The following is a 13,846-nucleotide window of genomic DNA, read 5'->3' as shown; positions in this document are numbered from 1 at the left end:
GCACCTGTTTTTGTACTAGTACCATGCTGTTTTGGTTACTGTGGCCTTGTAGTGTAGTTTGAAATCAGCTAACATGATGCCTCCAGCTTTGTTCTTTTTGACTAGGATTGCCTTGGCTAATTCAGGCTCTATTTTGGTTCCATATGAATTTTAAAATAGGTTTTTCCTGGTTCTGTGAAGAATGTCTTTGGCAGTTTGATAGTAATAGCTCTGAATCTGTGCATTGGTTTGGGCAGTATGGCCACTTTAATGAAACTGATTATTCCTATCCATGAGCATGTGATGTTTTTTCATTTGTTTGTGTCTTCTCTGATGTGTTTGAGCAGTGTTTTGTAATTCTCTTTTACCTCCCTGGTTAGCTGTATTCTTAAGTATTTTATTATTTTTGTGACAATTGTGAATGGGATTGTCTTGCTGATTTGGTTCTTGGCTTGGCTGTTATTGTTGTAGAGGAATACTAATGATTTTTGTACATTGATTTTGTATCCTGGAACTTTGCTGAGGTTGTTTATCAGCTGAAGAAGCTTTTGGGCAGAGACTTTGGGGTTTTCTAGATAAAGAATCATGTCATCTGCAAACAGGGATAGTTTGACTCACTGTCTTCCTACTTAGATGCCCTTTGTTTCTTTCTCTTGCCTGACTGCCCTGGCTAGGATTTCCCATACTATGTTGAATAGGAGTGGTGAGAGAGAGCATCCTTGCCTTGTGCCAGTTTTCAAGGGGAATGCTTCCAGCTTTTCCCCAGTCAGTATGATGTTGGCTGTGGGTTTGTCATAGATTGCTCTCATTATTCTGAGGTATGTTCCTTCAATACCTAGTTTATTGAGAGTTTTTAACATGAAGGGATGTTGAATTTTATTGAAAGCCTTTTCTGCCTCTATTGAGATAATCATGTGGTTTTGTCTTTGGTTCTGTTTATGTGATGAATCACATTTATTGATGTGTGTATGTTGAACCAACCTTGCATCCCAGGAATGAAGCCTACTTGATCACGGTGGATTAGTTTTTTTGATGTGCTGCTGGATTCAGTTTGCAAGTAGTTTGTTGAGGATTTTTACATTGGTGTTCATCAGGGATATTGGCCTGAAGTTTTGTTTTTTTGTTGTATCTCTGCCAGATTTGGGTATCAGGATGATGCTGGCCTCATAGAATGAGTTAGGAAGGAGTCCCTCATTTTTTTGGAATAGTTTCGGTGGGAATGGTACCAGCTCTTCTTTGTCATGTGGTAGAATTTGGCTGTGAATCCATCTGGTCCTTGGCTTTTTTTGGTTTGTAGGCTATTTACTACTGATTCAATTTTGGAGCTTGTTTTTGTTCTGTTCAGGGAATCGATTTCTTTCTGGTTCAGTCTTGGGAGGGTGTATGTGCCCAGGAATTTATCTGTCTCTTCTAGGTTTTCTAGTTTATGTGTATAGAGATGTTCATAGTAGTTTCTGATGGTTATTTTTATTTCTGTGGGGTCAGTGGTAACATCCCTTTTGTAATTTTTAATGTGTTTATTTGGATAGTCTCTCTTTTCTTATTAGTCTAGTTAGCGGCCTATATTATTTATTTCTCAAAAAAAACAACTCCTGGATTTTTTAATATTTTGGGTGGTTTTTCAGGTCTCAATTCCTTCATTTCAGCTCTGATTTTGGTTATTTCTTGTCTTCTGCTGGCTTTAGGGGTGAGGTGATTTGTTCTTGCTTCTCGAATTCTTTCTGTTGTAATGTTAGGTTGTTAGTTTGAGATCTTTCTAACTTTTTTATTTGGGTGTTTAGTGCTATGAATTCCCTCTTAACATTCCCTTAGTTGTGTCCCAGAGATTCTGGAATGTTGTATCTTTGTTCTCATTAGTTTCAAAGAACTTGATTTCTACCTTAATTTTAGTATTTACCCAAAAGTCATTCAGGAGTATGTTGTTTAATTTCCATGTAATTGCATGGTTTTGAGTGGTTTTCTTAGTCTTGACTTCTATCTTTATTGCACTGTGGTCTGAGAGTGTGTTTAGTACCAACTTTCTTTGCTATGTATTTATATTCCTCAGCACGTGTTTTTACACTTACACAACCCACTCCCCCCCGCCACCCTACCACCTCACTTCCTCTGCAAGTTAAAACCCTCTATGGCCAACCACCCTCTCTACAAGTCTACCCCAGTTACCCTGTCCTCTTATTACTTCACAGTTATATTAGCACCCATGGAAGCAATACTAATAGCACCATTTTGTCTAATAACCCATCTGTATTTGTTTTAACCATATTCCATTAGATTGACTTGTCCTCTTGGAACTGTCTAATCAATCTTCTCAAGAAATTGTGAGTTAAGTGTTCCAGTCTCATGTTGTATATACAGCCATGCATTGCTTCTATGCGAACCTTGTAGAGTGCACAAAACCTAGATGGGATAGCCTACTACAGAGCTAGGCTATGTGGTGTAGCCCATTGCCCTAGGCTACAAACCTGTACAGCATGTGACTGCACTGAATACTGTAGACAGTTGCAACACAATAAGTACTTGTGGATCTAAACATAGAAAAGGTACAGTAAAAATACGGTATTATAAACTTCCAGGACCACTATGGTATAGTTGGGCCATCATTGAACAAAACATTGCTAGGCAGCATATGGCTATATGGAATAAGAAGCTTTCATTTTAATTCTTTTTCTGCTAGTTATTACTATCTACTGTTTTAGGAATGGGTGAAGAATAAAATACAACACTTTCTGTAGTGTATGGATCTAGTTTTGCCTTTGCCTACATGGACAAGACCCTTAGACACTATTAATGGTAACTGTGTGATCCTTAAACGCCCCCAAGCATTACATTTTCCTAGATACGATACTGAGGACACTGTTACCGGAGTCAGAGTAAGTAGGAATACTTTCTGGAGAGATGAATTCTAATTTTAAATTTTAAATGCAATAAAAGGCAGTTTGTATAAACTCTGCCTCACCTTACTTCAGTCTGAAAAGAAAGATTAAATATACAGATGGCCTTGTTGCGTGACCTCGTAACAGAACACTGGGGCCAGAAATGATCCCCATGCCAACGCGCTGGTTCAGTGCAGCTTATTTCAAATGCTTCCTCCTTAATGGCAGATACTTTTTTCCCTTTAACTTTTTATTTTGACATAATTTCAGAAATGTGACATAATTACAGAAATATCGAAAGCGTAGAACAAAGAATTCCCATATGTCCTTTACCGAGATTCCCCAAATATTAACGTTACCCATGTTCACATTTGCTTTATCCCCTCTCTCTCTCGTGTGTGTATACTTGTTTTTCATTTTCTGTTTTAAATTCACTTGCAAATATGATGTCCCTCTCCCCCTTAGTACATCAATGTTTGCTTCCTAAGAGCAAGAACATTTTCTCTCACGTAACAACAGCACGATTATTAAAACAGGAAATTTGTGTTAATTCAGTGCCATTACGTAATCTACAGAGCATATTCATATTTTCTTAATTGTCCCAGTATTGTCTTTCATAGCAAAAAATATTCTGAAAACTTCTGTTGCATTGAGTTGTCAAATCTGTTTGGTCTTTTTAAATCTGGAATTGTCTCCTAATGTTTGTGTTTCATGATACTGATTTTTTTGGAAAAGTACAGGCCAGCACTTTTCAAAATTCTACAGTTTTGTAGAATGACACTCAGTTTGGGTTTGTCTGATACTTCCTCAAGATTAGATTCAGAAATACTGCCGAGGGGATGCTGGGTCCTCAGCGCACTGTATCAGGAGGCAGAGTTGACTATCTGGCCTGTGCCTGGTCAGGCTAACCTTGGTCACTTCGTTAAGGGGGTGTCTGCCAGGCTTCTCCAATATAAAATGTCTGCTGTTCTCTTTGTAATGAATAAATACCCTGTAGGGGATACTTTGAGACTGTGTAAATATCCTGTCACACCCCAAACTTTCACCTTGTAGCTTAGCGTGCTCTGATGATTCGTACTGGAGTCAGTCATTACTATGATGGTTAACAAATGCCGGCTTTCTGATTCCGTTATTCTTTCCACATTTATTAGTTGGCTTCCTATGGTAAGAAGGAACTTTCCTTCTCCATTTATGTATTTATATACCTTAGTTAGTTTAGACTCATGGACTGTATTCAGTAGGTTGGAGCCCTTTGGTGTCACTGTTTATTCTGATGCTCATGTTGTGCTGCGTTTGGAACTCCCTTCAGGCTGGCCCATGTGCCATTTTGACATGTCCGCATTGTTCTTTTAGCACTTTCTTACCTTCTGCCACCAAAAGAAGTCCCAGGTTTATCGTGTACTTTCCCTAGAATCAGCCTTTCTACAAGGAATGGCAGTGCCTTTTGCTTTAAAACAATTTTGAAATGTCCCATGGTGAGCATGACACATGTTTGTTAAGTGGCAGTAAACCCTGGCGAGTTCAGCGGGGTCAGAGCACTGTATGTTTAGATGGTCCAGACGGAGGCCTTGCTTTGAGGGAGACTTAGATGCGGGCAGGCCAGTCATCCTGTTTCACACGGGCTTGCAATTGCATCTCAATATTTGTCATTCATTTTTGTAAAGGGAGACTGTAGTTTCCTAATTTTTTTCCTGTTTACAAAAGTAAAAAGATACTCCTCATGGAAAATTTGGGTACACACAAACACATAGCTATATATGTAAATGTATAATTTCTCCAAGTCTTCCTCTGTGTATGTGTGTGAGTCCTTGTGTGTGTGTGTTTGTGTGCTTTAGTGTGTTTGTGGTTCTATAAATCAGAATGACATATATATGTATAGACAGAGTGAGAAATCAAGAAGGCTGTTCAAAAAGCTGAGTGTTTATTTTCAGCTTATAGGATTGAGAAGATTTATTTTTAAATTTCTTATCTAATCTCTTTATATTTTAGATTTTTAAGCTTATATTATCTTTGTAGCACAAAATATATCCAGCTTCAGTGATATATGCAGTTTGTAAAGCTGGCTGCACATATCTACTTATTCCTTAAGTGACATTCCTAGCAATAAAAAGAAATGGTGTGTCTGTGTGTATGGAGTTAGAGGGTTTGAACGTTCACGCTCTCATCTGTGTTAGGAGGCTACTCAGCAGGAAAGTTATCCTGCTCTTCCTGTCCTCAGTGGGGCCAAGAGTCTCATTTCGTGCTGTCCTACAGACTGCTTTATTCCTTTTCCCCACTTACTATTGTAGTGAAATACACATAACATAAAATTCATCATCTTAACCATTTTCAAGTGTGCAGTTCAGTGGCGTGAAGTACATTCTCACTGCGGTGCAACCATCACAACCATTCACCTTCCAGAACATTTTTCATTCTCCCAAACTGAAACTCTGTCTCCGTTAAACAACAGCTCCTGGTCTCCCCATTGCTCCAGCCCGCTAGCATCCCCCCTTCATCTCTCTGTATGAGTCTGTCTACTCTCGGTACCTTATATAAGTGGCTCATCATTTGTTTAAGATAAGAAAAAAAAGAGAACCTTGTATTCCTTTTCCCCCAAAAGTCACCCAAAGGGGAACATCTAAATTTCCAAGAGCAGTGTTGAAGTGTTATTATAGTGAAAGCTGCCGCAGGGAGGCACTGTGCTTCACACCTGTGCTGTCTTCCCTAGGGCCGGTGCACTTGCTCCCATCCATGTGCTGTGACGAGGCCTGCAGCCCCGACCGGGCGACTCTTGCTTGTGGGGTGCATTCTGCAGCCAGTCTCCAGGCAAGGTAACTGGGTGCTTTCAGTCAATCATTTCATAATCTCCTGTGCACATATGCATTACTAATTTACCGATTTTCATCTGAAATGATGGAAACATCACCTCTTAAATATTAATGACATTCTGGATATTGGTGGGGTGCAATTCTCAGGCAAGAATTAGGTAGGTCTCTCAAGGTCACTCATATCCAGTGTAACATTCTTTATACTTTACTCTTCATTAATTTTATTTTTGTCTTATGTCTGTGATTTTTGACACCTCTGTCATCTGTAATTAACCTGTAAGTAATTTTTACCCATGGAATATTATTTTAGAATTTTAGAACAGCACTCAAGGAAACTCAGATGAGACCCAGAAAACTGCATGTTTTAGACATTGGATTAAGTATAACTATATTAATTAGAAGGAGGTGTCAAAACTCAGTTTTCAAGTAAATGGAGTAATTTGACTTACTGTATTCAGACGAGTTTATAACAATAGGAAACACTAGAATTCTGACGCAGTAAATTGCTATTTCATCTAGAAGACCTAAAATTATGGCTGACATGCTTCTTTGTAGTAGTGTTCTTCTCCCCATCGAAGACTTTAAGCTCTTTTGAACGTGTGTGCAGAAATGCAGGCCCAGCCGGGGAGATGGTGCCGACTTTCTTTGGATCCCTCACGCAGTCCATCTGTGGCGAGTTTTCAGACGCCTGGCCTCTGATGCAGAATCCCATGGGTGGCGACAGCATCTCTTTTTGTGACTCTTATCCTGAACTCACTGGAGAAGACATTCATTCTCTCAGTCCAGAACATGAAAGCTCAACGTCTTTGGCTTCAAATAGCAGTCAAGATTTGGTTGGTGGGGCTGTTCCAATCCAAGCTCATTCTGAAAACTTTACAGCAGCTGCTGATTTATCTAGATATAACAACACACTGGCAGAACCAGCATCAACTCAGGATGCACTAACTACGAGAAGCCAGCTAGATCAGGAGAGTGGCGCTGTCATCCACCCTGCCACTCAGACGTCCCTCCAGGTAAGGCAGTGACTGGGTTCCCTGTGAACATAGCATTGACTTTCGGTAGACCAGAACTGTGTTCCCAGCATAAGATTTGGGGGAACCTGATGAGATTTTTTTTTGCATCTTTCATAATTTCTTGTATGTTGTAGAATATGTTTTTTAAAAATTTCAAGTCTTTTTTTAAAAAACTAACACAGCTAATATATAAGAGCAAAGTGGACAGCTGCATTCTTTTATTCCTCTTTGTAAGTACAACCACTTAGCACAGCACCTGCTGCCTCCTTCCCTGGTTGAGAGAGATGAGTCGGGTATGGGAGCATCTTGCAGACAATTCGTGACTTTCATTTCTTCCTGTTATATATAATTATTATTATTATATATATACTACTTATGCCCAGTACTTAAATGTACTTCATTCACTGCCAAGTTTATGTGACTTTCGGTCTCCTAAAGCCGCTCTTTTCCCTCCTCTCTCCTTGGCTATTGTTTTCTGGATCACTCTGCTTCACCGGATTGATTGATTTGGCTGGAAATTGATTGTTGGTTGTGACCTGAGACCAGGTCATAAGACCCTCTCAGGTGAAATGGTTTAAAATCAGGTTTGGGTGGAGCAAGGGTGGCACCTGCAGAGAGATGGGGGCTTTCTGCATGCCGCAAAGCTGGAGGCAGCAAAGGATTCAGGGATAACTGGGCACGTCTCTGCTTTCTTCAGGTGAGGATGTGGCCTTTGCTGAATTTGACCTAATGTTTGTAAACATTTCCTTAAATGGGAGCGCATGTATTGTTAGTGTAAGTTCTAGAAGAAAAGTCTCAAACCTTGAGTGTAAAAGGGCAGAGTCACAGCAACAGTCCGGCTCCCAGGCCCACAAGACCCTGCCCCACAAAGAGGTCGCTGCTTTCCCTCCCTGTCCTTCCCTGCCCCAGATCAGGGTTGTGGGTGCTGAGGAGGCAGCTTAGCCTGCACCCGAGGGGCCTCACTGCCATGTGATTCTGTATCCTGGCCTGATATCAGAGGCTTAGTGCAGTCAAAGTGTGAATGCTGATGTGTTCCTTTTAAGATCAGTTCATAAGTTACGTACTGATCTAAGTCTGCAGTACTTGTTTTTCGTTTTTGGTTTTTGGGTTTTGAAACAGGTTCTCTGTCGCACAGGCTGGAGCTCAAATGGAGCGATCACAGCTCACTGCAGCCTCGTCCTCCTGGGCTCAAGCCATTTTCCCACCTTGTTTGCTTTTTTTAAGTACCAAAAAAAAAATTCTCTGGAGAATTTATAGGGGATTCTATAGAGAAAACATTTTTTTAGCTTTGGAGGGAAAAAATTGGTTTCGTTCTCAAAATGGGGGAATGGAGAAGTAAGAGAAGGGAGATGAGTGAACAAAGGAAAAACAAATTAGGCAGTTAACACATGCAAAGTATCTACCTCTGAGCTTCGCCTGGAGTTAGGAAAGGATGTTCACTGATCTTGTTCTTTTGAGCCATCCATAATTTGTAAAATTGTTACGATAATAAATAAGAAAAGACTTAAGAATTAACCTAGTTGAGTGTAAGTCTCAAGAATGGACTGTGCCCCACACAACGTAGGAACTGAGAGGGCCCAGCAGCCAAGGGCAGGTAACAAGTCCTTCACAGCAGAGAGCGCCCACTGACGGATCAGAGGATGCTAGAAACAGGGGGAACCCCCCTGCTCAGCAACAGAGGGCTCAGCTGCCTCCCAGCAGCACTAAATGAGGGGCCCTCGCCATGTCTAGTGCATCGTCCGCGCCTCTCTTGTTAGGAGACCATCTGAGGAACTAGGGTTACGGTGCTGCCAGCTGACTAATGACTGTTTTTCAGAGTTTTGTCAGGAAACAGAATTACCACTCACCTTAATTTTGTAGCTTGTACCCAAGTTTGTGATGTCAGTTGCCGAGACCAAGGAATGAAACATCTTCATACGAGGTCATCCCGGAGCCAACTCGTTGCCTGCTTTTTTCTGTGTATGTTGGTGGTGCGGTGGGGACAGGATTGATAAGCACTGTCATCACAGCTGTATGAACATGATATTTTAGAAACATGTTCTAGTTGATGAGATTGGCATATCATGACTTATTAACTCTTTTTCAAAGACATGCAAGGTAGTTCTCATGATTTGTATATCCTTTCAACTCAAATCATTATGAAAAGAAAGTTACAATTACATCTAAACTGAACCTGATGAGAAAATATTACATTCAAGTTGCACAGCATAATAATTTATTAATGAAAGGTTTTTACTAACTTTTCAAGATGTGTAGTCCTATAATTGTTAGATTAATTTAGGTAAATCTAAGTATGACATTGAATTTAAAAAAGGAATTGTTAAAATGTAAACCATTTTGATTTTTCCCCTATAATAGTGAATAATATTTTGAGCCCATTTTAAGAGATAATCATTTCCAGATGCTGGAAAAAAAAAAAAAAAAACTTTAGTTGCACTCACTAATCTGTGAATGTAGTAAATGAACCTTAAGCTACTTCAGGCCTTTGGGGGCATGGTCCTCCTCTTTATTTCAAGGTCCAACCAAGTGTTTAACTCAAGTAGTTTTGCTTTTGTTTTTTTTTTCCCAATCTAAATTCTAAAAACCAACCCACATTTCCCCCAACAGGCTAATTTTCCAACTAGAGGACACACTCACATCTCATAAAGAATTTGATTTTAGGCTGAGGCATCAAGATGACTTGAGCCCAGGAGTTTGAGGCTGCAGTGAGCTAGGATCACGCCACTGCACTCCAGCCTGGGCAACAAAGCAAGACCCTGTCTCTTAAAAAATAAAATAAAATAATTTGATTTCAGCAGCTCACTATTATGAACCAAAGCACAGGGCTTCTCGTTAATTTTATCCATTCCACAGGTTCGTGTTCAATTAGCTTGGCTCCATGATGTGGGCTCGTTCATAGCTCAGGAAAACGACGTGTCCATCTGGGAGGTGGATAAGGAGCAGCTGTGGCCAAACAGCACTTCTGTCTTTACGTGGTGTGAGGCCATGATTTCAGCGCATGATGCATTTGTTTACAAAACCTGCATTTCCACACACTAGTTTTCTTGTGGGTGATTTAAGATGACCCATAATCTGATGATAGTTATGGTTCCAGATAAAGCAAATAGGTGTGAGAGCCTTCTTTAGTTTGTATGACTCAATTTTAATCAAGTTTTTCCTATACACATCTCTCCAGAAGGGAACAAAACTGAGATATTTGGAACATTTTTTGCTGAGATATTTGAGAGAACAAAGCCAGCCTGTTTACTTACAGGAAAAGCATATCTTGAAGTTGTTTTTAATGCAACATTTAAAATGTCAACAGGAACAGACAGAAAGGTTAGAAAACATATGAGAGGACCCTGGGTTCTAGTGTTTCAATCTATTGAAATGTCTACTTTCTCCTTATTGGCAAAATGAGGATAATCTGCCTCCCACAGAAGGGTTCATGTAGTTATTATAATCATGTCAATTAATCAACATATTTGATAAAACTATCTCCTGTTATTGGAAGTGTTTCATAAGATTTTACTTCTAAATAATCTCCTTAGACCTAGGAATAATTTTTTTGCATGCACTTACCTGGTATGTCACCAATGCCAAATCAGTGGTAAGTTAGTGAAGGGTTAATACATGAAATCAATGTTCAGTGGTTTCACTTGTCCCCTTCCCGGCATTGATGTCAGTGCCCTTTGTGATGAGAACACGTCTAATGGCTACACTTTGCTGAGGATATTCTCTGGACAAGGACTGTGAGTATGCTAGGGAGATTGTTATAAGAGAAATCTTATTCCCAACTGTTTCTGAACATTCTCTAATAGTTTAATGGAAGTACATTCAAGGACTAAGTTGGCAGATAAAGAATGGCACTATTCATTCATCATCTTTGTTCTTTGAAAGAAAGGAAATACAGAATCCTAAAATATTTACCTACAAGTGCTTTAAAGGAACACAATATAGAAGAAAGAAGCTTTAAATGTTTGAATAAGGTTGAAAGCCCACAAAAGAATTGTTTGTTAATACATTATGATTGCTATGGGTTACAGTATCATCTTTTAAGTACTCTGCAGTTATTGGGTGACTGTTATGAAAATCTTTATTTTATCCTGAGATTACATGGGTAGCTGGATATTTGGATACTATTGAATGAGTCTCTTGTCCATATGCTATTAAATCCACGTATACTACTAGTAAAAGTTATGCATAATAATTCTTTACCATTGAAATGTAGCAGATTTAATTTGTAAGACATTATTTCTAAAGCTTCCTTTCTGTTGCTGTTTTAGGAGGCTTAAAGAACTTGCTTCTTTCTGCAGTAGAAGTGTGTGCTGGAACCCAAAGAGTACTCCTTTGTTAGGCTTATGGACTGAGCAGTCTGGACCTTGCATGGCTTCTGGGGCAAAAATAAATCTGAACCAAACTGACGGCATTTGAAGCCTTTCAGCCAGTTGCTTCTGAGCCAGACCAGCTGTAAGCTGAAACCTCAATGAATAACAAGAAAAGACTCCAGGCCGACTCATGATACTCTGCATCTTTCCTACATGAGAAGCTTCTCTGCCACAAAAGTGACTTCAAAGACGGATGGGTTGAGTTGGCAGCCTATGAGATTGTGGACATATAACAAGAAACAGAAATGCCTTCATGCTTATTTTCATGGTGATTGTGGTTTTACAAGACTGAAGACCCAGAATATACTTTTTCTTTCCAGAAATAATTTCATACTGCCTATGAGATGTCAGATGAATTACCTTAGCTTTTATGTAGAATGGGTTCAAAAGTGAGTGCTTCTATTTGAGAAGGACACTTTTTCATCATCTAAACTGATTCGCATAGGTGGTTAGAATGGCCCTCATATTGCCTGCCTAAATCTTGGGTTTATTAGATGAAGTTAACTGAATCAGAGGAATCAGACAGAGGAGGAGAGCTCTTTCCAGAATCCACACTTCTGACCTCAACCTCGGTCTCATGAACACCTGCTGGTGGCTGATCTCAGGAGAACACCTGGGCTAGGGAATGTGGTCGAGAAAGGGCAGCCCATTGCCCGGAATTAACGTATATTGTAGAGACTTGTATGAAAGGTTGGCATATTTATATGAAAATTAGTTGATATAGAAACATTTGTTGCATCTGTCCCTCTGCCTGAGCTTAGAACATTATAGAAAAAGGGTATTTATAAACATAAATGACCTTTTACTTGCATTGTATCTTATACTAAAGGCTTTAGAAATTGCAACATATCAGGTTCCCCTACTACTGAAGTAGTCTTCCATGAGAACACACCACTTGTTAGGACTAGAAGAAAATGCACAATTTGTAGGGGTTTAGATGAAGCAGCTGTAACTGCCCTAGTGTAGTTTGACCAGGACATTGTCGTGCTCCTTCCAATTGTGTAAGATTGGTTAGCACGTCATCTCCTACTTTAGCCATCCGGTGTTGGATTTAAGAGGACGGTGCTTCTTTCTATTAAAGTGCTCCATCCCCTACCATCTACACATTAGCATTGTCTCTAGAGCTAAGACAGAAATTAACCCCATTCAGTCACAAAGCAGGGAATGGTTCATTTACTCTTAATCTTTATGCCCTGGAGAGGACCTACTTGAACAGGGCATATTTTTTAGACTTCTGAACATCAGTATGTTCGAGGGCACTATGATATTTTGGTTTGGAATTGCCCTGCCCAAGTCACTGTCTTTTAACATTTAAACTGAATATTAAAATGTATCTGTCTTTCCTAGTACGTTTTTACCTTCTCATGTATTACCCATGGTTTTCTCTGTTTGTGAGAGATTAGTAAAATTTAATGAGCCCTCTTTCTTGTGGCCGTTTCTCCATAGTTTTAGGTTTCGATATGTGTTTACTAGCTTGCCTGTGTCTGGTACATCTCATGACCTCAATTCCCTCACCTGAAATAGGAAATGAGAATGTTTCATTGTAGACCCCAAGCTGTCATGTCAACCTAGTGCCTAGTCATAATTAATTGACTTTTCCTGTATTACTTTTTTTTTAAGTATAAACCAATGATCCTTTGGTAGTCAAGAACTCTTAGGAAAATTGCCTCTTGGACATGTAAAATATTTAGGATTTGACCACACAATGGCTATGAAAATGCAAGTAGAGTTTCCTCGCGTGACCTCACCATGATTCACATACGTGCCACTGTTTGCAATCTGGTCCTTTCTGTTATGACAGAGAGATGATGAAAGTAGGCAGGGCTGTGTTCTTTTGTGTAGCCTGTATATATTTTCCATATGTAGAGCCCTGATTAACTTCAAGGACAAACACTGGCTGGAGAAAGCCAGACTGATGGGAATGAGACTTTGGCCAAAAATCCCAAAACATCATTTTCAATCAGTAGAGAAATGCTTAGGGTTGAAAATTGATTTCATTTGCTACTGAATTTGGTAAATCCTGGTAACTTTTATCAAGATGAAGACATTTTACCCTACCTACTCTAGAAATATACAACAATGTTATATTTTACACTCCTTGTAAACATTTGAGGAAAAAAATCCAATTTGCACTTCACTTTGTTGGAATATCCCATAGCACTCAATAAACTCAGCTGCTGGAGTGCCGATGTCAGGAAGGCTGCGTCGGGTAATGCTTGTGGCTGAATGGGCATAACCACTGTGGCTTCTTGTGCTGCAGAAGCTCGTTGACAAGAATGAGGAGGATTTCAAGAGCAACCAAGTAAAGTCATGCATTTTCTAATTTTGTGTATATGGAATATATTTTTAAATAGAGATTTTTCTACTTTAGATAATGTGTTAATATTGCTATTACCTAGGTTAAGCACTATTGTCTGTGCTAGTAAAAAAAAAAAAAAAGGAAAGGAAAACCATCATTGCTTTAAAATAGCTTAAATCAATTTAGATTTCATCATTACTATTTTGCATACTAGAATTTATAAATGTGTAAATTATCATTTTCTTAGTTTTGTAATACCTTTTTTATTTGTGAATAAAATTATCACCTGGTATTCTTATTTATGTGTTCGGTGAGAGAATGATTGATTTTGTGGATGCAGACATGCTTTTTTCTTTTCAGAAGTCTGTGTGAGGGTTTTGCAGGGTTCTGCTCTCTCGGCACAGGCAGCGGCTCCTGCCTGTGGTCCCAGATACTAGGAGGCTGAGGCAGAAGGATCATGAGCCTAGAAGTTTGAGGCCAGCCTGGACAACAGAATGAGGCTGTGTCA

The 13,846-nt window shown here is 39.4% G+C and overlaps 1 protein-coding gene across 1 annotated transcript in view; it reads left to right on the top strand.

Annotated features, from left to right (window-relative positions):
• Positions 1 to 13,439, top strand: part of TNFRSF19 (TNF receptor superfamily member 19) — a 93,069-nt gene extending 79,630 nt beyond the window's left edge. Inside the window, exons 8-10 of the mRNA XM_032150657.2 lie at positions 5,560 to 5,662; positions 6,267 to 6,672; positions 10,938 to 13,439. Of these exons, the coding sequence (XP_032006548.1) occupies positions 5,560 to 5,662; positions 6,267 to 6,672; positions 10,938 to 10,946 (518 nt within the window). The 3' untranslated portion in view covers positions 10,947 to 13,439. The remainder of the gene's footprint in view (positions 1 to 5,559; positions 5,663 to 6,266; positions 6,673 to 10,937) is intronic.
• Positions 13,440 to 13,846: the final 407 nt, after the last annotated feature.

This window comes from Hylobates moloch, unplaced genomic scaffold (genome assembly GCF_009828535.3).
Source record: "Hylobates moloch isolate HMO894 unplaced genomic scaffold, HMol_V3 SCAFFOLD_4, whole genome shotgun sequence".
NCBI lineage: Eukaryota > Metazoa > Chordata > Mammalia > Primates > Hylobatidae > Hylobates > Hylobates moloch.
This window is presented reverse-complemented; position numbering and strand designations above follow the sequence as displayed.